The sequence below is a fragment of the Leptonotus elevatus genome, chromosome 2 (assembly GCF_054856555.1).
Source record: "Leptonotus elevatus isolate MCC_2025b chromosome 2, RoL_Lele_1.0, whole genome shotgun sequence".
NCBI classification, from domain to species: Eukaryota; Metazoa; Chordata; class Actinopteri; order Syngnathiformes; family Syngnathidae; genus Leptonotus; species Leptonotus elevatus.
The window spans coordinates 15677852-15703459 of NC_141240.1; the positions used below are offsets into that span (position 1 = coordinate 15677852).

At 40.1% G+C, this 25608-nt stretch overlaps 2 protein-coding genes across 3 annotated transcripts; one reads left to right on the plus strand and one right to left on the minus strand.

Moving 5' to 3' along the window:
* The first annotated feature begins 1637 nt into the window (after positions 1-1637).
* Positions 1638-8530, plus strand: borcs6 (BLOC-1 related complex subunit 6). Its single transcript, XM_086069902.1, has 8 exons — positions 1638-1755; positions 2293-2352; positions 2586-3121; positions 3223-3409; positions 3481-3663; positions 7100-7263; positions 7353-7436; positions 7573-8530. Exons 3-8 carry the CDS (start codon positions 2597-2599, stop codon positions 7696-7698), a joined length of 1269 nt encoding a protein of 422 aa, XP_085926028.1. The 5' UTR covers positions 1638-1755; positions 2293-2352; positions 2586-2596; the 3' UTR covers positions 7699-8530.
* Positions 8531-10041: 1511 nt separating this feature from the next.
* Positions 10042-23004, minus strand: LOC147178577 (hyaluronidase-2). Of its 2 annotated transcripts, XM_086069901.1 has the most exons (8): positions 22976-23004; positions 22499-22554; positions 15695-16333; positions 12895-13143; positions 12170-12316; positions 11683-11769; positions 10912-11106; positions 10042-10586 (listed from the first exon to the last, which is right to left on the minus strand). In XM_086069901.1, exons 3-8 carry the CDS (start codon positions 16274-16276, stop codon positions 10257-10259), a joined length of 1590 nt encoding a protein of 529 aa, XP_085926027.1. In that variant the 5' UTR covers positions 16277-16333; positions 22499-22554; positions 22976-23004; the 3' UTR covers positions 10042-10256. The 2 variants fall into 2 exon arrangements, with proteins under 2 accessions (XP_085926027.1, XP_085926026.1); XM_086069900.1 differs by lacking the exon at positions 22976-23004 and having other exon boundaries at positions 22499-22922.
* Between the last annotated feature and the right edge of the window lie 2604 nt (positions 23005-25608).

Consider the following 25608-nt stretch of genomic DNA (forward strand, 5'->3'; position numbering starts at 1 on the left):
TGGGATCGTCTCCAGCTAACCTGTGACGCTTGTGGATAAGTGCTATAGAAAATGCATGGATGGACTTTTTAATTGCTAGTTTCTCCACCACTTGAGGTATTCTGGGAGTATTTCCAAATGACAGAGTTCCTTCACAGAAGCACTCATGTCAAAGGCAAACAGAGCTGCAATTTAAGCACAAATTAGCATTAGCTACTGTAAAAGCATTCAACTAAGTCATCTGCATGAGAATATTTGTGTTTGGCAAAGTGTCTGCAGCATGAGAAACATGCACAGATCCGCACACGAACTAAAATGTGTAATTTGGTGGCTTGTCGATGAAGTGATGCTTTTGCCCGTGAAAATACAATCAAATCTTTATGGGGGTTCACCTAATGGCGGGACGGGTGAATCCATTTGCAGTATGAATAGGAAGAGGTGGCTGCCTCTTTCTCTGGAGGGAGTATTAGACTCTCAGAAGTCTCCAGAAACAATATAAGTTGTTGTTATTGTTGTTTTTTTTAATAGTCATTGGAGAGTTAGGAAAATTGTCTGTATTTAGCGACAAATTCAGAAATGTGGCAAAACTAATGAAAGCCGTGCTCAGCATTTGCATGAGACGGAACAGAAATTTTCAAACAGTGTTACAAATGCATGAAAAGTGGGCTTTAATTCTTTCATGTGTAGTTTCACCAAAGAATGCTATGAGAAATTTAAAATGGAAAAAAAGGACAAAATTATTATGTGACCCACGTTTGCTAATAAATACGTTAAACATACTTGACTGTGACAATGATATGAGGCCATCCCAGAAGACTGAACGCATTGATAACCTTGCTAATACTGCCTCACTGTGGTAAAAGTTTATATTAAAAAAAATGTCCAGCGCTCGCCTCAATAGATACTTTTTCATCCACTCATTTTCTCTATACTGTACGGCATTTTCAGGAGGCTTGAGCCTATGCTGACTTTGGTCGACAGGTGGGCCTAAACCTCATCTCTCAGCTGATCATGAGTCAATGATCGCAGCGCATTTCTCGGTACGAACAAGCATGTCAGCTTCTACACAAGAAGGCCGAAGCCAAACCCCGATCATCAGAACTGTGAGGCAAGTGTATTATATGCCAACCACTGTGCTGGTGTCACCGTGCTGCTGAATTTTTCTACAGTATTAATATATATTTTTTTTTAATCACAACCCCCCCCCCCCCTAAAAGAAATTAAGTTACATGCATGTTAAATTGTTTGTAGTAAGTTAATTTATTATTTATAATAAATACATTCCAATATCATTAATTGATATAAATTAATATAATAAAGTTGATCAAAATAAACAAATACATTTAAATGAATAAACTTTGGGTTATTTTAGTGTCACAACAGGTAGACACATTATGTGTTGGAATCCACAATATTATATGCGCTGTTTCCATCTACGTAGCACACAAGGTTAAAGACTTCCAACAATGACGATTGAAGACAGTCCCGTTGTCTTGAAATCTACACAATACTGCACTGTACAACTACTCTGTCTTGCGTTTACAAGATCATTTTCTCTAAATAGTAGATTCATTATTTAGGATTTGGTTCAAGACTGTGCAGACATTTGACACGCTTTTCAACGCGGAAAAAAACACACGGAACAAATAATTGATACTTAAATTGTTTCTCTTCGCGGGGAAGGATTTTGCTAACGGACTTTGCATTAGATCTGTTTTCATGACAGCATAAACTACCAGCGGGATTGTTTACATCATCAAAATAAGTGCTGGATTGGTATGTGAACAAATCTAAATACCGTTTTATAGATTATAAAAAATTTAGCTTTTACGCAATGGCATGCAGCTTGTCGTTGTCTTGTAGCGGCCTTGGCAGCTCTTGATAGCCGCGCGATGCTAAGCCCATTGAACAACACACCCTTTATTGACAGGCAGCTAGCAGGGCGGCTAAATGACATCATTTCATTGGACCTTTTAATGTCAGCATCTCAGTTGCTCTTTTAATGCCATCGTATTTTCGTTTATGTTGGTTCCTATTTTTCACTGTTTCTTTAAATTACGAGGCGAGTGCGCCATAGATTATAATATGGTATGATATATTATGTCATGTGATTTCATGCTAGTGCTAATAAAGTTGGACTTGGTCTAGGCTAGTGCTTAACTAAACAACAATATCATAAAGCTGTAGCTAGTTATAGCATATTTTGACGTTCAATGATAACCTTAAGAGATGTACACGATCATGATGCACTGTTTGACAAATTAGATTCACTTTTGTATGTAGTCAACTATAAATTTGTGATTTATGGTGCAGGGGATCCTCAGTTTACGGCCGAGTTATTTTCACACAGGAGCAACATACCCCGATTTGTACGTAAGTATTGTACCGTAGTCATGTTTCTAAACCTTTATTTCTGCACATATTTTCTCACAACATACCCCAAATGAAAATATCACGAAAGTTTATATACTGAAATTATTCAGTGTGAAAACTGGGTCTGTTTACTTGTTGCTGTAGTCCCAGTTGAGAATCACTGACTTTGAGAATGAAAACGGGAGGTTTGATTTAAAAATGCCATCAAATGTGACATGTTCTGTCTTCTCCAGCAGGTGGAGGGATGAGCCGCTCCCCTGTGATTGACACGGAGGTGCCGGAAATGGCAAACGGGGTAGCGACACCTCCTTCAGAAAACAGCCCTCATATTCTGGGCTTGTTGAATTGTGTAGCGTATAAAGAGGACTTTCCTGAGGACGAGTCAGAAGACGGCTCCCTCAGACACACAGAGAACCACTTGAGTGGCGAAGACAGAGTTCACGATGACCGTTGTTTGAACACCGAAATGGGTGACAATGTGAGAACAGGTTGTTTTTCTCCACACCCCTCTCACGAGATGGACCTCTCCCCCTCTGAGGACACACACACTGACTCCATTGTAGTCTGTCCTGCTGGCTCGGGCGCTGTTCAGCCTCTGCAGCAGGACTGGTCAGGGAAAGCGCCGTCCGAACATTCATCTTGGAGAGGACATCCTGTCGCAGCAGACGTGGACAGCGGAGAGGAGGAGAAAGAGAAACAGGATGACGAGGAGGATGAGAAGAATGACAGGTGGCGGAATGAGTCTGCAGGAGACAGGAAGGAGGTTGAGGTGATTATTATTTTTTGTGTGTAAATGTTTGCAACTGTGACTTGCTAATTGAACTCCTTTTTTGCTTCCTTCCTTGACTCGCCTCCTCACCTACCTTCCAGTCTTTACGTCATTATTCCTCTTCAGCACCAGGTCCCAGCACCTCCTCGTCCCCTCCCGCGCCACTTCCTCTTCTCCACTCCGACGACGCACCCTGCCCCCCTCACGTCATGGCCCAGGTGTGGGTCCGCAACGTCCGAGGGATGCAGGACAGCAAGAGCCTGGATGAGATCAGCCAGGCGTGTGGAGGTAGAACCAGAATTTCCAAACAACTACTGAGAGCTTCTACATTTCAACCAAATGTGTTGTCATCTCCATAGGTGGAGCGGGAGCCCGCGGAGTAGGCAGAGGGGGCCAATCTGAGGGTCGACGGGCAACCATCTCCTCGGCCCTGGAGCTGGAGGGCACGGTCAGCCATGAGGGAGACCTCACAAACTTCATCACCAAGAACCTGGAGCAGAAGATCAAGATGAGCTCAAAGCCCAGCCTGGACTGCAGTGACTGTGAGTACAACAGTGGAGTAAAGACATTTGTCTCTCAGCATTATGTTAGAGTTTAAGTAGCACTAGTAAACCCACAAAAAAAAAAAGAAGCTCTGCAGCTTCAGTGGGTATAAAAAGTCCACACAGCCCTGTTCAAATACCGGGTGTTTGTGGTGTACTAAAAAAAATAAAAACAATCAAATTAAATGATTTAAAAACTCACCATTAATGTGACATTTACCGTGTACAAGTCAATAGATTTTTTTTTATCAGAGGGGAAGTAAAATAAATGAGTGAAAAAATAGTGTTGCAGAAGTGAGCTCTGTTCATAAGTAAAAAGTCACATGAAAACTCAGCTCATGTTAAATGGGAGTCCGCACACACTTGCCATCATTAAAGTGCATCTGATCAACCCCAAATCAATTTCAGTTATTCTAGCTATTCATGACTTTATTGTTTTCTTGCAAAAGTCGGGTGGATTTGTGCTAACGCTGATGGCTATTCTGAACTGTTCATAATTCCTTCCACCTTGTCTAAGTTCCTCATGGTAATGTGTCAAACATACCTTTTTGAATTATGGACAAAAAGTTTGATGGTAATTTCCATCCATAACAAAATATCGCAAACATGGGAGAAAACATGTTAGGCAATTTTCAGTTCAATTGTACAGGGTATAAATCACATAATGGTGGAAAAGTTTCAAAATGATTTAGATAATATTAACTTTAAAAATAAGATTTTTTTTGGTTAAAATGTCAACAACAAATTCAAATGGAAATGATTTCATAATTGTATTTTTTAAAGCTTCACAAATATATTGTAGTATAAGTAGGCAGTCCAGCTCCTGCCAAATACAACAACATTGAAATTAGATTTTATACATCTACAGTCATTTCTGAACTATAAGCCGCTCCTTTTTTCTCTTGCATTCGACCCTGCGGCTAATATAAAGGTGCGGCTTATCCATCAGATCACAAAGGGGCGCACTATAAAGGAAGTGCAAGAGCGTCAGGCAGAGCAAAACAAACCAAGTGAGCCCAAATACAGTAGGAGAGACAGAACGAGAGCGAGACAATTTGCACCCTCATTATGGAAAAGAAAGTAGCGGGAACCCGGTGCGGTAACATTAAAACACCTGCGGCTTATAGTCGGGTGCGGCTTATATGTGTAACAAACTCCAGTATTCCCCAAATTTTGCAAATTTAGTCAGGTGCGCCCTGTAGTCCAGAAATTACTGTAGTTAAAATTTTGTTTGACAAAGAAACAACATTTTCCACAAAAAAAGTAAAATAAATTCATTTTAAAATTGTGATTTGGCACCTTGTGAGGAATCTGAAGAAAATCCAGATGCCCTTTGGGAAATATTATTGATTTCTCTAACACATAGGAGTATTTGAGGTTTTCATCATTTGCACTGAATTTCTTTAAACAAACAAACAAAAAAGAATACATGATAAAGAATGGACTTGTTTGGGCAGTTGTGGCTGATTTGCAGCGTCTCTGACAGCAGGGCTGCGCCTTATTGAAAAAGTATGATAAGCGATATGGGTGTTGAATATTGTGATATCAATATTATTGTTATATTTAACATGTACCTAAAGAAATGACATCTTTTTAATCTAATGACCGAAATAAAATCGTGGAAAAATAAGCAGTGTTGAAAAAGGAAAAATGAGTCAGTGTTAGTAATGCCCCCGGATACTGTTTTCCTTTTGGATGGCGATGCGCCATTTAAGGTAGCATCTGATTGGTCAGTCAGATAAAAGCCCAAAATTCCATATGAAACTTAGTGCACGTCTTTGTGACACGCGTATTTCGTGTGTCATTATTGCGATGACAAAATGTTTTCGATATGTGCGTCCCTATCTGACAGATCATTTTAACAAGGCTCCACTCATCACAAATGCACAGCTCAAAACCGACCACATGATTAGAAGTAGCGATCACGCTCCGATGTCATTGACCTGTCGTTTGAGGACTTGATGGATTTCTGCCGGCGTTGCAGCAGCAGTGTTGAGTTGATGCTCTCGCAGATCATTCAAATTCATGACAGCATTGTCTCAAAGATCCTCTCATATGGATACATTTGGCATGTTTATTCAGTATTTGATACTTGATTCTGTGTTTGATTGTGTGGCATTATTAAAATGTTACATCACTCGGCTAAACAAATTGTCAGACTAATGATGGATACACATGTTATTTAATTGTACCTTCTGCCATCTGGTAGAAAAGCATTTGATTTTATTCATGTTTAATTGTAGGCAAAAATACAAATTCATGGTTTGAGGATAATGCTAAAAATAATCCAGAAATGTAATGTAGCCCATCTGGTTTAGTGACTTCACCCTCTCAGTATGAGCCTTAGCTGAATAATGAAATGTGTTGAAGCATTACGCCCCCCCCTCAACCTTCCTCGCATTTCTGCCTCATTAAACCAGCAGCTGCCCTTCACGCATCCCGCTGGAGTCAACCCGCCGCCTCCTTAATACACACAAGCAGTACCTGCTGATGTAATTAGGAAGGCTGACTCACACTTTGTTTACTCTGGTAGAATTGAAAACGGACACTGCTAATGTAACATTCATTGACTTGACTGTCAATCTAATGATCGACTGAATCACACTGTCAGGGAAGCGCGTAAGATCTGCATTGCATTATGCTGATAAGTTAAACCGTATAAATATGATTGCAAAAACTTTTTTAAAATGGTGTGCAGGTAGTCAGTCCGAAACTTACAAACACAATGGTTTCTGAGAGGTTGTTTGCAAGTCAAATTTGTTTGCAAGTCAAATCACATTAAATTTAAAATAAAATTTTATGAAATTATTTTTTACAAATAAAATAATAAAAAATATGTTTAAAAAATGAAATAAATATACAGTATATACTGTAAAGAGTGCATAAAATAATTTAAAAAATTAATTTTATTATATTTTAATAATTATTATATATTTGTATTTATTTATTTATAATATTTGGCTCCTGTGCCGTGCATCACAGGACAGTGAGGTAGATGAATTGCACAAATAGCACGGTGCTGCTCGGCGGGGTTGTGAGAGAGGAACTACAGTACAGTACTGTACCATAATGTATGATGTGGCGCGCACTTCAAAATATTAACTTGCGAGCGAAATTCTGCATTTCTGGACATCAGCCAGCCTTTGTTTGTATTTGCGAAACATTCGCAAGTTGAATGTTTGAAACTAGAGGACTAACTGTAGTCGACAAAATAAAACATGTTCTTTATTTTTGTTCCAGTTGGTTTGTGTGTTGTGTGAATGTGAGGACAATTCACCAAGGTTTTCCTTTTCAGTCCCCATTCTTTTCCTTTTGTTGAAAACCACTAAGTCAATTTTATTGTGCAATTTCATTTTCAAACATTTTCTCTGGAAATGTAATGAAAAACAATTATATAATCCCATCCTCGTGTTCTAACGTCTGGAATTCTCGGCAGCGGATTGTTCAGGTCCCATCTACCGTAGCCGAGGGTTGTCACGGCGACCGGCAGATATCCCGCCCATTGATCCGACCGTCCTCGTCGACCTGCAGAGGCACACTCGGGAAGTGGCCCACAGTGTGGAGATGATGATGCGCAGCCTCAACGGAACCATCCAGAACGTGAGCCCTGACCATCTGCCGCCAAGCCAACGTGTCGTTCATTTCCCCGTTGCACCGAATGACCCGCCTCTCTCTGCACCTCTGACCAGATGACGGCTCTCAGCGTGGGCTACATTCAGACGTACAGAGACTCAGTGGACAGCCTGGGAGAGTCGGTAGACATGAGTATCAAGGTGATCAGACATATTTTGATACGGATGACATCATCACACCAGCATGTTATAACTTTCGCCGTCTTTCCTCTCGCTCGTTATGGTAGCAAAAATGCGACATGGAATTGAATAAATGCACGCTTCGTACGCCCCGCAGGGCATGTACACGCTGATGGCGCGATGCGAGGAGTTGGACCGCTCCATGCAGCCCATCAACATCCTGGCGGCACAGATCCGAGACATCAAGCGGACGCTGGATGCGTTGGAGGCCATCTGCAAGTAACTCAAGCCACCGTTCGCAAAGGCACCGACATCAAGCACACCACAGGAGGTCCTCTGCAAACAGTCACATCTTTCTGCACTCTTTCCTACTGGGGTCATCTTTTCGCGGTACCAAGCCTGCTGGATTATTTGGCCCTTGTTCGTTATTTAATGAGAATCATGTTTGTGTATTGTACCTGATTTGTTTGTGTTTGAGAGGGGGAAACGTATCCGTCCAGCTTTGTTCAGGTTGCACTAACCTCTCCTTGCCACACAGGGGCGATGTTTCTCTTTTGCTCCAAGGACAGGTTTGTTTGTTTGTTTTTTGCCTCAAACAAAGTCTATTTTTAATAAAATGCAATAAAGGCGCACACATCCTTCATTGCAGGCCAAACGGGGGAAGCTGAGCATCATAGAGAGCTGTTTGTATTTTATCTTTATTTATTTGGTTACATTGCAAACTTGTGAGTACGTTTATTTTCCAAGGGACTCTTGAGATGCCAAAGAGCCATTTTGGAGAGTTTGACCCTGTTTTGTGATTGCTACCTGAAGGAGAAATTAACTAGTGATTGATATTTCACTGCCCAATCTGATTACCTTAATGTCCCAGTTGGACAATGCTTGTTTGTTATTTGTCAGGATGATGTCACAATTCCTGCTTTGGAATTAATGCCATTGAAAGTGTCCATTAAGGACATTTCTGTCATGTTTAGGTATCTTTAGAATTGACTTCAATATTAAGGCACTACAGTTGTCCACCCTATAAACCACTCAGATTCACAAGGGGATTCATTGATAACAAAATGAGCGTTTTGGACTGTGCTGTTAATAAAAATTGCCCCCCCCCCCCCCCCCCCCCCCCAAAAAAAGTGAGTGGCTGCTGTTTGTAATTGGTTGCTGGGGCTGGGTCACCTTCTTCAAGCTGTTTACTATGATGGAGCATTATACACTGCATATATTTCATATATCATTCTGTAAATTAATGTTGGTCGTTACAATTAACATTATGTTTGCATTTAGCAAATGGTGTTTCTTCAGCACATTCATAGACGTCGTGATCATATGAAAATGTAAAACACTCCCAGAGATTTATTGAAATATTGTTGCACAATTTGTGTTTTATTAGTTTCCTACTCCTTTAAATCATTGTTGATAACAATTGTATGAAATCATTCCCATGATCTGTATCTTTACAAGTCATGTCATTATTATTAAGAACATTGAAGTAAAGGCCATTTGAGAATATTTGTTTTAATTCAGAAGCGTGTGTCCCTTCACATTAATCAATACCCCAAAATTGGCTCTCAGTTTTAACCCTAGCTCGGGAGTCCGCAAAGTAATTTGCAATTCATTATTATGGTGTGGCTTTTTTTTAAGTGCATGGAAAGAGCAAACCAATAAATCAAGCAATAATAAAAACAATTACTCCACCATACCTTATTTTGGGCCAATAGTCCATATGGGCTGGACGTACTATTGTATGCATGACACAATAATAATAATAATAATATGTCAATGTCCTATTAAAAAGTTGAAAGACTACAAAGGATGACATGACAGGATTTTCCCTCATTGAACTGACTCGTACATCGTTGAGCATTTGATAATGGGCCACTTGCGTCACGTGTCTGACCCTTTTTTTACCCACAATCATAAAAACTAGGACGCGTCTTTGAAAGGGGGAATTAAAGCACACTGTGTGACTCTCAATCAAAAGTAAGTCGTTTAAGAAGGAATACCAAGTCTTCATCACAACAGTAGTGAGTTACGTGTTGTGATTAATGTGGCGGCCTGCTTTGGCGTGGCACAAACCTCATTGATTTATTGATTGATTGTGACTTCCAAACTAAACAACCGCATAAGGCATCGCCACCACTAGGGGGCACCCAAGATCTTAGTGTGAGATTATTTGTATACTGTATTTTGGATAGTGTTATTGAGGAAGAGCAGAAACAAAATGTTTGAATTGAGGGAGCTTCATATATATTTTTATTTACATACTGTAGTTTGAGACCTAATTATTTAACTTTATGTTTGTTTTAAAAACACGTTACCCTTGTTTTCAGGTACCAATGTTTAATCCTAACCAAGTATTTGCTTGTCATTTCATAAACATAAAAATAAATTCTGTTTTTGTTATTTTAATATATTGAAGTGATTTTATTTGTTCTTGCACTTTGTTGTTATTGCAATTCTTGAAATACCCCCCCCCCCCCAAAAAAAAATCCAGATGACATGTTTTTGTGTGTGTATTAGAAAAAAATGCACCCATGTAGGTTTCAATAAGATTAAATGAGTTCAACCCTTATTTCCAGACACTGCAGAAAACATTAAATACAACAGAAGTACAAACTGCTTTATTTATTTGGTTGGGTTTAGAATCAATTTCATTGGCAGTGGTAAGATGATGTCCTTTTTTTGTTAGTTGCTCATAAACCAGCTTTCCTCCAGTCAAACTGAAAAAAGTGTTGCAGTACTGCTGTGCATTGGCACATCCTGAGAAGGTTTTACGCAGACCTGCGTGATGTCCGCAGGCTTGCTTAAAGGCACTTCAGTTTAATGGTGTAACTGAAGGCTGCTTCAGTTCACACAGAGACAAGCAGTCACCAGCAACAACAGAACAGTGCAACGGTTCGAAGCCAACGGTGCCGAAGTGCTTCCACTCGGCTCCATCGTTGAGGCACCTTTTGTTATGGAATCTGTCGTAAAGGTCGGCAAAGTCCCTCCCAGCTCTTCGGAAATTTGCTCAAGCGTTCCACCGACAGAGGCTCCGTCTTTGGGAGACTGTTGATCTGACACGTCCAGATCTGTAGTCTTGTACCACTGACACTGGAAGTCTTTCTTCCACATCTCAGCTGGGTCCGGTTCAGATGCCTTAACGGGCTCGTCTGTGGCTTTGGCTTCCTCTGCCTGCCGGGAGAAAATGTTTAGTGGCGGGACTTGAATCAGTTACCTCATGGCGTTCATCAAATGAAAATATTTGACACCATAAGCAAGTGGCCCCTTGATTAATTAAAAAAAAATATATATATATTTTTTTGAATGTATTTTTTTCACGACCCTCCTAAAATGATGATAAACATTCAATGTACATTTTCTTAATACAGACTGGTCCATTTCCATTAAATGGCTCAAAGTCGAATGAGGCATCAATAAGGACATCTTCATTGTACATGAAAATGCTTTATATGTGTAACACGTGCAATCACTGGGGGGGGAAAAAATCATCAATCACCATTTCGGTCCCCTTGGCCATCACGTCAGGCGGTGGTGGAAGGTGGAGGTAGGCGGAGCTTTCTGGATTCTGACGGACACATCTGCCTTTTCCCTCGCAAAGGGAGGCTGAGCAGAGCCCGGTTGCCGTGGTTACGTTAATGGAGTAAGGTCCCAAAACCTTGCGGACAAACTCTGCCAAGTCCTGACATTCTCTCTGCATATGGACAAACAAACACATTGACATTGGTGTGTATGTGCATTTTTTTTTCTTTTGCATTATTTTACTGAAGATATTTAAGTTTGAATTCAGAAAGGGACATTTAAAACAACAAGACCTCTATATTGATATGGACAATATACAGCAGCTGCAGCTAAAACACAAATGAGTCCATTTTTTTTCATTGTGCCACCAGTCGCAGATGATGTCCAATTTAAGATGTCAAATGACACGGTACAATAATCATAAAGTGGCAAACGCTCCTTTTCAGCATTTTAGCGGTTCTTTAAAAGTGACATGGAATGTTTTTTTTATAGGGCCAATATGGGGTGATTTATGAAGAAGATGAGTTAAAAAAAAAAAAAAAGTACTGTAATGGGGAAAACATTGTCTGACTGCTTTATTGTACATCATACATCGTACATTTTATAGGCTTTTTTCTTGTTAGCAACTTCTCTATTGATTTTTTAATAATGGTCACATCTTACAAGTCCCACTCTATGACAATCTATCTATCTTTGTACGACTTTTTTTTTTCATGCATCCTCTACTTACCGTGAAATAATGTCTTACCTCTGTCTTGGTCTCACTTCTTTGCCAGACGACCACTCCGGCTGTTCCCATGGCAGCGCTCTCGCCAATGCTGCTGACCAAGTCTGCCTGGAAGAGGACAACAAGGTGCCAAGACACTGTGAGAATGTTTCTCATCCTGGACTGCTGAGCAATGCCACAAGATGGCGGCAAAGCCTTGCCTAATGGGAAAGGAGGGCTTTTCCGCCATCTTGTGGTCTTTTGTTACCAAAGAACTATGTTGAAGTAAGGGGAGGAGCTTCTTTCCGGCAGGCCAAAGCAGTGGAAAATGGAAAAAGTTGTGTTTGGGTGCCACCTTGTGGTATCTCTTGGTAATGCTAAACAGTTGAGGGTGGGACAGGGGGCACAATCAATCATTTACTCCTCACATAATCCATCGCTGCCTTCAAAACTTTTTTTTATTCAAATCTGAACATTTAAGCAATTCATCTGTGCTATTATGTGAGTCCAAATCTAATGTACATCCCACCTGAGACAGGAAAGTGTTGGTTGATGCATACACACTGTTGACCAGTGGAAACACGGGAAGATCGAACGACACTCCAGCCAGAGAGGAAACTCGTAGCGCCTCCTGGATTTGACTGGACAAATAAAGCTTCCCTCCGGTTGTTCCACTCTGTGTGAAAAGCAGTCAGATTGATATATATATATATATTTTTTTTTTTTTTAAACAATTTTTACAATTACTTGCACCATCACATCAGTATTGTGCTTCGATTTGGCTGAAGATTTGTGCAAATTTCCTGTCAAAAGGAATTCCTGATTTTGGAAAATAAGCCCAACCACAGTGAGGCATAAAAAAAAGCGTCACATCGTGTATTGGCTTGACAACATCAAAGTACGGAAAACGGATTAAACAAAAAAAAATATATATATATGGTCGCTTTCACACACAGAACATATTAAGTAAGGAAGAGGAAGTGTAAATGCCTCGCGCTCTATGGTCACATGTTTAGTCTATAAACAAACACAGTGAAGCTCAGCTTCTGTCGAGCAGACGTCATGGTTAGCCATATGTTGAAAATAGTCGAAGCCTTATTAGAACTTGACACCTTCATTTCTTAGAAAGAAGACAATCTATTAAGGTAGCACTTTCCTAAAACTGTTACCAGCCCCCATGAGGGCAACTGTAGCTAAGATGCGACCTGTGACGAAAACAAGGTTGACGCCTCTCAGCTAAAACGCATCACCCACCTGTATCTTCTCCAGGGTGAGAAGAGGGTAAAGGGCGGAGCATCGCTTCCACAGCCACAGAAGCTCATCATTGAGGGCCTTTTCAGTGGTTGGGCACTGGCCGCTGTAATTGGCTGACGCGGTTTGGGCAGAATCACCGTTGTAGCAGCTCGGGTAAGGGGAGACGCCCCATAATGCTTTGGGTCGCAGCCGTCTGATCTCCCTCAGGGTTTCCATCATTACTGACTGGGCCGCTGCCTCGAAGTCCACCTGGCACAGGAGCAGAAAAATAGACCAAATGTCAACTTTTTTTTTCTCCCTTTTTTGTCCAAATTTGTTACTGTCAGTTTGGTATGTAATTTTTTTTTCTATATTATGAGGAGCTAAAAAAAAAAAAATGTATGAATGCTCATTGCATATATTACACTAACCATTATCTGTTCTATCGCTGCGTCATGTTTTTTCATTCATTTAGTGTGGCCTCTAACTAAAATGGAAAAAAGGTTCCCCATTCCCGATTTACAGCTTTCTCACATTTTGTCCAGCCTTGAGCACACGAGAACATATTGTTCCAAAGGAGGCCATAAATAATGACTTGTCCGACAACAGTACATGTTTCAATTGTGTGACCATCCATCAGAGTTGCATCTGGACTAGAGGGGGGGTCCACAGCAATCTTACACTCCTTCTTTTTTATGTGTCATTTGACTAGCCCTGCTGAAAAAAAAAACCCCTCTTATTGTGTTGGTTGCGTTTTTTGATGCATTTAGGTGTTTTAGCTTCCATCCTTACAAAGATACACACTCTCTAAATCGCATACATTTGTATGCAGACTAAATATCCTCAATTCATCTTTGCACTTATTGTAACAATGCCCTTCCAAAATGTTGCTTTGTATTTACGTCGCCTGGCAGTAATAGCTGCATATTTACTGTACCGATAAAACAATGTCCAGTTGATAATAGATTCAATGTTATATTAATTACATGGTAGATAAGGTAAAAAAAAAAAAAAAAAATCTGTTACAGTGACCTCACGGTGAATTCTGCAGCACCAAGTGGAGATCATCAGATAACGGGATCAGTTTGGATTACTCTGTAAGGTGCCGGCAAAAAGAAGAAGCCTTTTTCTCAAAATAACCGCACTGGCTGGACTTACAATACATCTATATAAACAATGTATATAAAAAGTTTACACACCCCTGTTCAAATGCCAGAGTTTTGTGATATAAAGCACCAAGACAAAACTTCTTTTTTTTTAATTTAAACCATTCATATGGCCTGTTCTACTCAGTAAAAAAAAAAAAGTTATTATTATTTTGAGAGGGGAAGTAAAAATAACGCTCAGAAAAAAAAGTGATTTCACAAGTGTCCACAATCTCTAATGACGTGTGCTGTCACTCAAGACTAATGTTACATGAGAATCGACATTTAATGGCCGCAGTGCCAGCTGAAAAAAACACAACCTTAAATCATAATGGTGCCACCACCGTATTACAACAGGCAGAGTGTTTTTTTGCTAATGAGCAGCGTGGTGTTTGCGACAAATATATATTTTAGAATATATGATCTCAGAATTGCTCAGACAAGTTGGCATTTACATTTGATCACAACTGTATTTTCTTTATTTAATTGTAGGTAAACTTTTTTTTAAAGAAATAAAAACATTTCTTTGTTGATAGAAATCACAGGGTTCTAGTCCCTAACAGCAGTGCTTCTCAGTTATTTTTGTTATGCCCCCCTCAAGAAGAAGAAAATATTTCACTCTCTATATATAGTATCATTTGTCTATAAAATTGTTGTAAGCACACCTCTGCAGAGGAGCTAATGCTCCTTGCGCATTGTCACCTACTGTAATGGATGTGCAATTACACTTTATAGTACGGAAGCCTATTGCATTCACTTGGAAAAAAAACCCCTCCTGCTTTGTTTTTTTTGCGTGTTTTTGTATTTATTTTTATTTTCAGTTTTTCTGAATATTTTTAGTTTTTGTTTTGCTGACTTTTTTTTCCCGTTTTAAAAAAATATTCCGAAAAACAGAAAGAATACGTAATCTGAAAAACAGAAGCTCTGTTTTTTTTGGAGTATTATTATTATTATTTATTTTTTTTACTCCAAGTGACTTGTTGCAGACTCGCTAATGGCGGACACTTTCCCGCATACCTCCAACCTACCTTCAACTATACCACTAACTGGCTCAGTATACGAACATGTCAATCGATCGGCATGATTTTAATAAGTTAACAGTTAAGTTTCTACGGAAGCTTATTGGATATGGGAAAATGTCCGGCATTTTTTTTTGTTGGACATATTTTTTTCTTAAAAAAAAACAATTGAATAAAAATAATAATTTATTAACCCGTTTTTCTGAATATTTTTTTTTCTGTTTTTCTGAGTAATTTTCCTGCTGTTTTTCTTACTAATTCCACAGTTTTTCTGAATATTTTTATGACAGAAAAAATACGCAGTAAAACAGAATAATATTTAGTAAAACACAATTTAAAAAAATAAGTGACATAAAACAAAAGCTCCCCCCTCCCAAATAATACTCAGAAAAACAAAAGTTTTTTTGGTCAAGTGAATGCAATACGCTTCTGTATTGTAGTAAGGCAAAAAAAAGTTATCTGGGGTCACACGCTACCCCCGCCCGCATCGCACTACTCTGTCTGCCACATAAAAAAAAAATATATATATATATTGAAGAGAAGGCTTTACTATATCAAATTGTATATATTTCTCTCCTGCTGCTACTGAGCCTTTTTTCCATCACCTCTCATTGATTGTCTCTCAGCTCTCATCGGCCACACTTTCTCCCTTCTTACCCGTGACCACTTCTCCACCTCCTCCGGCGTCCAGTTAGGGAAGAAAGCTTTCAGCAAATTCCTCGATGCCTCCTGATACACGGCCTTCTTCCCTCGATTCCTCAACCACTGCGGCAGCCACTCAGCCCAGCGCAGCACCCCCAGCCCGAGGTACCTGGGCGTCGGCAAAGCTGCGTCCAAGTCCATCTGAGTTTTCTGAAGATGGCTGTCCAGCCGCGTGTGCTGCGGTAGACCCCCATTGACCCTCGTGTCTTTGTCTATAAAATAGGGATAGCTTCCCAGCGTGTCCTCGTAGAAGACGGCCACACGGCCCTCGCGTTCCATCCCAAAAGAAGCGGGATCTGGCCTCATGGTGCAGGAGGAATCAGGGATGCCCCAGAAAATGATAAAAGGCTGTCCGGACAGGAGAGGCGGGCGAGCTGGCTGTGGCGGACCGGCCGTACTGAGGCCAGCAAGCAGTAAGACAAGGAGGGTCCGTGGGACTGTCGTGTGTCCTCGAAGGCCAGCTGAAGAGATGACTGTCCTGTGTTGAAATAGCGGCCATTTTGGTTTTCGATTGAGCGGCGGGTTGTTCCATGCCATTGGAGCTGCTCACTGTCAGACTCTCACTCCTTCAGCCTCCAGAAGCCAACCATGTCGCTGAAAAACAGTCATCAGAAAAACAAGTTGAAGATATGGTCAAAATACTGAGGATAGATAACTCTTGTGCAATCCATCCTATAATGCTCACTAGCAAGAGCTTCAAGAATGATGGAATTGAAAAAGGCCTCATAAAAGCCATGCTTTGTTTTATTATATAAAACTTTGGACAGCGCAGCTGGAAAAAGTGCTCTGAGAGAGCCCAGCACCATGATGCAATGAAATCAAATGACCCAGCTGGACACAAATGCTAAAGGAATCTTGGTATCGGCGTCTTGGCATGACCCCTTCTTGTGACTGGCTCCAAGTCAGCCCTTTGATCGTTTAGAAGCTCCTCCTGATTATTATTATTATTATTGTTATCATTATTTTATTATATATATATATATATGTTTTGACAAAAGGTACATTTTTCCGAGAGGAAACAATTATTTTCACATTACATGAAAATGTATAGAGTACCTTTTAGAATTCTATTTCTGTGGAAGTTGACACAAGTTATTGCTGGGGAAAAACACATTTCAAAGCTTGCTTGGTATTCGGAGAACTAAAGGAAGGGAAAAATTGCAGCTGAAAAATGATAAATTGTATTTTGTTAAATTTTTGGTCAAATTTACTTTGAAAGCTACATCGCCCTGCCCTTGTGAGCATCTTTTTGGTTTCGGTAAGACTGGCAGTGTCATGTTTGGTTTCTGTTTTTGGTTGTGTGTCTCCCTTGGTCTTGTTGAGTGTAATCCTGCCCTTCCTCGTGTCAACCAATCCGTGCCCTCAGCCACTTGTGTCTTGCCCCAGGTGTGTCTTGTTGTGTCGTTAGTGTGTGTGTATATAGTCTCCTGTCTTCCCTCTGTCTGGTGTTGGATCATTGTCGCTGTCACCACTCTTGTGTTTTGTTGTTACTTTGATTTTTGGTCTTTTTAGAACTTTGTTGGTTTTGTTTACCCAGAACCCCTGGTAGTGTTTTTGTTAAATCAATTGTTTTCAGTATAACATGCATCCCTGCCGTGGTTCTCCTGCCTCCCTGCATTTGGGTCCTCCACTTTGTACCGTGACAGGCAGTAGCCATCCTATATGCAACACAATGTAGTCTGCTAAAAAAAAAAAAAAAGCCAACCCTCACATATGTTTATCCCCACTCTTGTTAATCAGTAGTTTATACGGAGTTTTTGGCATTGCAAAAATGTAATTAAAAAAAAGGTCGGCCCAAGACTTTTGCCCAAAGTCAGTGCTAATCCATTGTGGAGTATTCATAATGTCGTGTTAGGGTTTTGGTGTGTCACATGCAATCTGGGACATCGGGTGTGTAAGAAGAATAAGCAGAACCTTGTTACATTTGGATGGACTCTGATTGGTTGTAAGGTGTGGATTATTAGCAGATGATTTGCCCCAGTGAAATCCATTACGCTCACGACATTATCTCTTAAAATCACACCCACAGAAATGACTTTAGACACACAACCTGCTTTTTTGCCAATAATGGAGTTTGCTTCCCATCCACTTGCATGATTTGAGAATTAGGGTAATTTTGTGCTTTCATGGCGATCTACTCTGGATGAATATGTAGTGTTTCGTCTTGCTGTTTCATGAGGTGACTGTATATGATTTATTGATGCCAAAGAGGTTAGTTGTATTTATTTTTTTGTTTGATTTACAGTATTTATTTTCTTGTTCTTCTATTCCTTACCATAACGTTACTCTCCTGTTTATTTAAAAAAAAATATATATATAATTTTTTTTTTTAAAGATTTGACAGTCATGCCAGGATTAATGATGAGCACTGAAACATCATTTTCAAATTTGTGCCTACTCCACCACCCCCACCACCCAACCCCCACCACCCAACCCCCACCCCCCATCTTACTGGTTGCGTAAGAATCGTATTAAGAAAAAAACATGTGAAAAGGGAGTGTTTTATTTGTATTAGGTTGAAACCACAAGAAAACTCTCACTCGAGTAGGCTAAATTATGCAAATAAAAGTCATATTTGAAATCAAAGCCTGGCTGGCACTGAACTGTTTGAATTTCAATGAAAAGAAAACAGAAGTTATGGTGCTTGGTCCCAGTGGCCTTTAAATATCCCACCCAGGTGACTCGTGCTACTCTAACTCTATTACAATATAACCCATATCACTCTACCGTGTGGAGTGGTGAAAAAAAAATCAACAGTTTTTTTTCCCTATTTACTCTGACGAGTTCTACTTGCAAAGCAACGAAACTTACTGAACACGTCTGGAAAAAAGAACGAAAGAAAAAAAAATATCTTTTGTTCAGTCTTGAGAGGTTTGATGAAGCAATGTAAACAAAAACAAACGAGTGGGAGCATCACAGAGCAGGAAAAGACAAGTTACAATGTTTGAGCTCTACGTGAGTTTGACTTCATCTCTTCTTTGACACCAAGCCACAGAGACACGGATAAAGCACACCCAATAAAGTACCCATAAGGCTCTGGTACTTTTCTGCTGGAAAGCCTCCAATAGTTGACTTCTTCTGTTTAAACTTCTTAATTTCAGGGCTTTGTCCTTCTGTGAGAAGTGTGTATGTAATCACGCCTGTGTGAGTTGTGCATGGGAACATTTGGCCTGCTAATGAGCATTAAATTCAACTGTTAAGCAGTCACTCAAGCCCATCTAGGCAATGTATCAACACTTTGACTTCATCGCTGGCCACTCATGCAGTCACAGCGGCATTATGAAGGGCGTTTGGCCGGCCCGGAAACGAAAAGTTCTCTTGGCGCAAGCTAGCTAGTATGACACACTAGATAGATTTACCGGACCAAAGCAAGAAAAACAGCCTGGATTCTGTTGTTGGCCAGGGTCAGCTATTTTAAACTGAAAAGGGAAACCTTTTTGTATAGAACATGGAAATGCGACCGCGGATTTTGGGTCCGAGCCGTAGTATTTACTGTACTTGATCATGTTAACCACAGTGACTAACAGAACATCTGAATAATCTCCCAGATCGCATCCTTGCTAATGCTAAGAGGGTTAAAAGGTCATAGAATGCATAGTATACTCTAAGTAAAGGCTTTTTAATCCTCGGGCATATCTGCCAGACAGAGGGTACCTCCAGACTATGTCTTCAATCTGCATTTATTATAATAATTTGGCACTTTGGGATATCTTAGAGATTCAATTAATTACATTACTTTATACTTTATGTACATGCCCCACACAACTGATTAAGGACAGCAGGAGTTGGCAGCAACACAACGTTGTAACCACACACACACACACTAAGTAAATAACTGTAAAGGCAATTATGTTAGGAATTATGAGTCTAAGAACACTCATTTTATAATGTAAAACTATTTTAAGTGATCTTCAACTGTCATTTAAAGTCTTTAAAAGCTACTGTTTAGAATATGTGCAGCCCCTCACGCTATTTCAGAGGTGAAAGGCCAACATGATGTCTGCTTAATCTGTTGAGACAAAGCTGCTGGTCTGTGTTTACAAGTCTGTCTGGACTGAGACTCATCTTGAGCCCACCTCTTCTGCTCAATTTAAAGGAGAGTGCAGACACACATCAAACCATGAGCTAACAGCATCTAGTTACTGGTTCGGTTTTAGGATAGAGACTTGAAAACTACTGGAAAGACATTTTTATTAAGTTGCGGTGTCAGTGGCTCTGCCTCCTAGATACGCACGGTACAATCCAATCAGGAAGTGAGATTAGCACAATAATTATGTCACACCTATTTAATTCCCTGGAAAGTGCTCATGCAGGTGTGATACGCCACAGTCGGCACTTTTGTATGTGTGTTATAACTTAACTGGGGTGTGAGGAACTTCCACCGTCCCGTGGGGGTCCTCAAAATAATTTGCAATAAATCATATTCCACCATCACATGCATGCCAGAGACAGTAAGTAGTGTTGTGTCGTTGACGTACGTTTCGTTCAAAAAGAACAAATCTTTTCAGTGAACGTGAGTGAACGGATCACTTCCTGAAGCGATTCGTTCGTTCATTTGAGCTCAGCCACGCTCATGTCGTCAAACTTCGCCAACGACCAATCAGCAGCCAGCGTCATACAGGGGCGAACGTACTCCCATGCTATTGGCGTTAGCCAACGCGGATTAGCGAGTGAACGAGTCAGTGAGTAAACGTGTTGCCAATTCCGGTTCAGGAATGATTCAGTGAGTGAACGTACCTTTGTTTTTGATAGAAACACACTCATGACAACAAATAACAGTGGGGGGGGGGGGGGGGGGGGGAGTGGGGATTCTTGACAAACGATTCGATGAACGAATCTTTTGAAAGTTTTTTTTTTAAATGACTTGACTCTAAATATACTTAAAAGAACTGTCATGCCCATCACTAAGAGGCAGTCATCCAATTAATACGACCACATAGGTCGTTTTGAAAAGTACCCAATTACGACCAAGTTTAACGTATTTTAGTTTAGCAACCTCTATCGGCCATGTTAAATAGCACCAAAAATCCAAAAGCAAGATTCAAACCCAGTCCGTCTGGTTCAACAACGAGTGTTTCTCTGACTGAGCTACTTAGCCAGTGATTGTTTTAGTGTTGACTACGTGTTTTCTAGTTTCCTTAGTGTCCCATGTAAAAAGACGTAACGTCTACTGTACAACCTCACTGAAACGTCATCCTAACCCCAACCATTAGCCCGAAGTCGAATTGACATACATGTAAACAGTAAAAATAAATAAATAAATAATCACTACCGTCCTGTTAGCTTAGTAAGACCAGACGACTTGGGTTTGATTCCCAATACTTTTTTTTTGCTATTTAACATGGCTGATACAACATGAGGTCACTAAACTACAATACATAACACTTGGTCGTATTTTAGTGCACGGTAAAACGACCAATATGGTCGTTATTGTTGGAGGACTTGTTGGCATGCCAATAAAACAAATATTAAAAGAAACATACTAAACCAATTACTCCTCCCTAACTTAGCTTTGGCCAATTAAAAGCTCGGATATGCTTGTGACGTAAAGGATAACATAAATCTGACATCCTGACAAACGCACCTCAATTCTAGCTTTCCCACGCTTGCAGGTGAGGCAAGGCAGCATCTGCAAAATATTTGCTGCTTGGAAGCACATACCTCGGGTCAAAAGATTCCAACGTGGGTAAACTGCTTTCTGAACGCGTAAATGGGCACCATGTATTTGCTAATATTCAGGATTTAACTCTATGATTGCCCTTCCACAATATGACATTATGCCACTCGTCTGATTTTCAGCAGGACGTTGCTAGTCGCTCTTTTGAGACATAGTTGCTAGAGTGGTCCGAAAAGTTGCTAAATATAGTAAACAAGTTGGCAACACTGTTGCATATACGATCTCCTCTCTGTCTGTAGCCATGTTGTTAGTGGAAGCAGAGCATGTTATGGTGATAGCTAAATATTGAATTTACTTCAATTCCCTTCTGTCAAACAGATCATGAGTCTTTAATTTGAAACATTAAATACACAAAAGGGTGCACATGGTTTCATTAGCGAGAAGAATGTAAACAATTAGCCTAAATGTAAAATGTAATGAAAGACTTAAATTGAAAATAAATATTGCACATATGTCTCCAACATATGTTTTCTGTCACATGTTAAATACACCAAATCCTACCTTTGAAAACAAGGGACAACACATATTGCTAGCCAAGCTGTGGTTAGCGCTAGCCCCTAACCTAAGCATCGGACTCTAATGCCTGGACTTTACAGCCTCTTTAGCTTCGACATGTTCATTCTGCTCATTTATTCCCATGACTACCAATGATGAAGTCCTTGCTCAACGCTGTATGACCTTTAACTACAACCCCTGGTGTATATTCCTCCTCTCTTAACAGCCCTTGTTGCGGGTTGAGTTAATCCTTGCGAGATGAATTGAGGTCTTGTGAGGTATGCTGAGGTGATATGCTGATGTTATGGGCGGTGTTGTCCATGACTGCTGGCCATCTTTTTGCATTTTTATTTATTCATCAAGAAGCACACATCTGTAATGAATCGTTGATTGTGAAACATTATACTTGATGGTGTCTTCATTGTGCGACTTCAAAGACATAGTTGTACTGAAACAAATTGTACAACCTTGGATCTAGTCATACGTTGTATGGCCAAAATAACATTTTGTACCTAACAGTTACTTGCAGAGTGTAACCTTAAAAGCAAACATCTTATTGGCCAATATCAAGAGGTTGCAAAACTTACCAAAGCCAAGGTTGGGTTCTCCTCACGATCTGGACATTGTTTCAGAGTGCCTTCACCTGAATTTCAAACATTTTCCTCTTTAGAAAAATCCACGTACTCTCCTGGATTAGTGAAGACATGGAAAAAGACACAGCGGAAGCAGCCTAACACCCGGAAGAGAGAGGGGCAGGATGGCAGATGGATGAATAGTTAGGAATAACCAAAGGAGATGAAGCTTGACGAAACAAAGAAAAAAAAGAAGGAATGAGGCTGGAGAAATTCACAGGAGTGATCAAGTGCATGGAAAAATGTGTGGGCAGGAATGTGTTTGTGTGTGTGTGTGCCAGGCTAAGCTTCCTTCCTGTGAGATGCTAAACGAGTTCAGCAATGACCACACCGGTTCACATGACCATCGACACCGACTGTAATCCCATAATCCTCCGCTCCACTGCTGCTACCCTTGTCCAAACAAACACTTGACATGTTGGATTATCTCACCTGGCTTCCTCTACCTGCGTATACTCACTTCCTCTTTCACTTCCGCTCTCTCTCTCTCTCTCTCTCTCTCTCTCTCTCTCTCTCTCTCTCTCTCTCTCTGTCTCTCTCTCTCTCTCTCTCTCTCTCTCTCTCTCTCTCTCTCTCTCTCTCTCTCTCCATTGTCTTATTTTTCACTGCCCTACTAATTGTGTTGGAACTGTTTGTGAAAAGATCTTTCTTTACCGCAGTGCACAAAGCAAAGTTCATTAATGGATCCATTTTGGGGTGGAAACCAATGTGATGAGTTAGTTGTCATGCAGTTGCTATGGTATTTATTATATTTTTATCTATTACTTTTTTTTTTTGCTGTCATATTGATTTGTGCCTTGCTCTAGGGGTTGAGTTTCTGAGTGACACATTTGTCAGTATGTCAAAGTCTCTGAGCTGACTCTCAGCACATTGAAGTTTCTTCCATGCAAGCTGTCTTCCATGTTTTCTGCCCGCAGTGGTTACTTTGTACTTTTGAGTTCTGCAACCCGCCTGCTCAAGGCTCTTGGTCAAGGTTTCTCTGTCAAGTGTTTTGTTAAAACGTGAACTTTATCATAGTTTTTTCTCGTGGGGACACAATGCACTTTCATACTGAAATATGCTTAAGTATATAAAGTAAAAATGCCTGTTTTGATCACTTGCCAGAGTGAAAAAATAATGATTGTATATAAATTAGTTTCTTTCCTTTATTAATACAGAACTGGTTATGTTGCATGTTGTTGTTAAACAGCTAGCGTGAGTTGGATCAATTTTTACGCTATCAAAATAATGCAAATCAAAAAAAGCTAATGATAGCAACTGAAAAGAACCTTGTGTTTTTTCCGATAAGATGGAGATTTTTTTTTTAACTCCAGAAGCTGGTGTTCTTTTTAGGCTGGCACAAGCATTTATCACAAATCATTCTTGGACTTGATATTGTTCCAAATGAGGACATGGTTGGGGAATATTTAGTTTCTCCAAATCAGTTAAATCACCCTGGTTCTCGTTCCTGGTTTATCTACTTAATAAGAACCCACAATCTCAATTCCACCAAGATCTCAATCTAACTTGACTGTCTTGACCTCTTCTGTTTACATCTTCTTCTTTTTTTAAATGTTCTTTTATCATCCGTAGAGGGTACATAGGGTACACTTACATTTGTTTTCAAATGTAAGGCATAAAAGTAGAGTCGTTAGATAAATAAACACTTAGTAAACGATACATGAAGAATACATGAAATGAAAACTAAATAACCAACAAAAAAGTATTTGCACTTATTTACTTAACAAAGATAGTCATATTGTATCATATTGTTCCAAATCAAACGCTCTTGTCGAATGTTGTGCCGTAGAGAATGCATATTGTAAACAGTTCTCTCGTGTCAATTAACAGTAAAACAGTTTGCTTCTCATCAGTTGTTATTATTGTCTCCATCTGCTGCATTCGTTCCCTCCCGTCTGTCATCTGTTCTCCGCTCAAATTCGTCTGCTTCATTGCTTGTGCCTCATTTCAATTGTCTTCATCCCGTATTTCCAGCCTACATCTTCGATTCCATCTCCTTCCTGCCTGTCACTTATTTGATTAGCATCAGTCTTTCCGATATATATGTTGTCACTGTTCACACTGCCGCTATTTTAAATCTCGGGTCCAAATCGAGGAACTTCCCGACCGTGTTGAATGAAAACAACATCTGCATATTCCGTGTGCGTGTCGACTGCTGGTGATCCTTATCAGTCTGACAAAGTTGGAGATGAGCATTGCTTCTGTCATAGTTCAGCCTCTTAGTTTATTCCCTCATGCTCCAAAGTGCAGCACGGCACCGCAGGAAGCTCGAGATAAAAGCATGTGCAGCATGCTAATAGTCTTTACATCGGAATAATACATTTCCCCGCGCTTATGTGTTAACCAGCCTGCTGCGATGTCCTCTTTTAAATACTGTTTGGAGGATTGTGTTCAGGGTGACTTTGACTCTACTGCATTGGTTTCTTTTCTTTCTTTTTGTTTGTAGCTTCAAATAAAGCCTTGCATTTGGCCCATCATGTTGACTTGTGCTGTATGTATATGGATTTATATGGGCACTGCAACTCAGTACAGTATAATAAAAAGGCGTGAAATTGTGTATGCATGTGTTCTCTAATAGTAGAGGCCTTCCAATAATATAAGTTCTTGCAATAAACGGACAAAAGTGGGATATTATTAGGCTGCACTAATGCTTTAATGATTTCAAGTGCAAACTGGGTGCATGAGAGCGCTCTCTAATGGCAGAGAGAGTAAAAAGGAACATGCAGGGACACAGCTTGGAGTGAGCAGTGTTACAGTTTGGCTGATGCTGCGACTCTGAGCTGAAAGATTTGCTGTGTGAAAGCACCTCTTTTGTGCTCTGCTAGTGTGACAGTATCCAACTGGAATGTGCCGCTTTCTAAACCAGCCCACAGGCATGGCTGTGTGTCTTGCTGTCCGTGGGGTGTTATTGCTGACTGATAAGGACCAAAAACTCTATTCGCCAATTGGAAGGACTGACACAGAATTGAACATTGATTGCCTGCAAAGATACAGTAGTTTTCAAATTGAGTGTCAAAGAATAGAAAAAACATCCCTAGTGCGTGTCCTGCAATATATTTACTAAT

What these genes read in the sequence shown, in the direction of transcription:
- borcs6 (XM_086069902.1), top strand. Translation starts at nt 2,597, where the DNA reads ATGAGCCGCTCCCCTGTGATTGACACGGAGGTGCCGGAAATGGCAAAC. An exon ending in GATCAGCCAGGCGTGTGGAG is followed by an intron (nt 3,410 to 3,480) that starts GTAGAACCAGAA and finishes TCATCTCCATAG; the next exon opens with GTGGAGCGGGAGCCCGCGGA. An exon ending in TCAACGGAACCATCCAGAAC is followed by an intron (nt 7,264 to 7,352) that starts GTGAGCCCTGAC and finishes ACCTCTGACCAG; the next exon opens with ATGACGGCTCTCAGCGTGGG.
- LOC147178577 (XM_086069901.1), bottom strand. Translation starts at nt 16,276, where the DNA reads ATGGCATGGAACAACCCGCCGCTCAATCGAAAACCAAAATGGCCGCTA. An exon ending in AGGTGGAGAAGTGGTCACGG is followed by an intron (nt 13,144 to 15,694) that starts GTAAGAAGGGAG and finishes CTCCTGTGCCAG; the next exon opens with GTGGACTTCGAGGCAGCGGC. An exon ending in GAAGTGAGACCAAGACAGAG is followed by an intron (nt 11,107 to 11,682) that starts GTAAGACATTAT and finishes GTCCATATGCAG; the next exon opens with AGAGAATGTCAGGACTTGGC.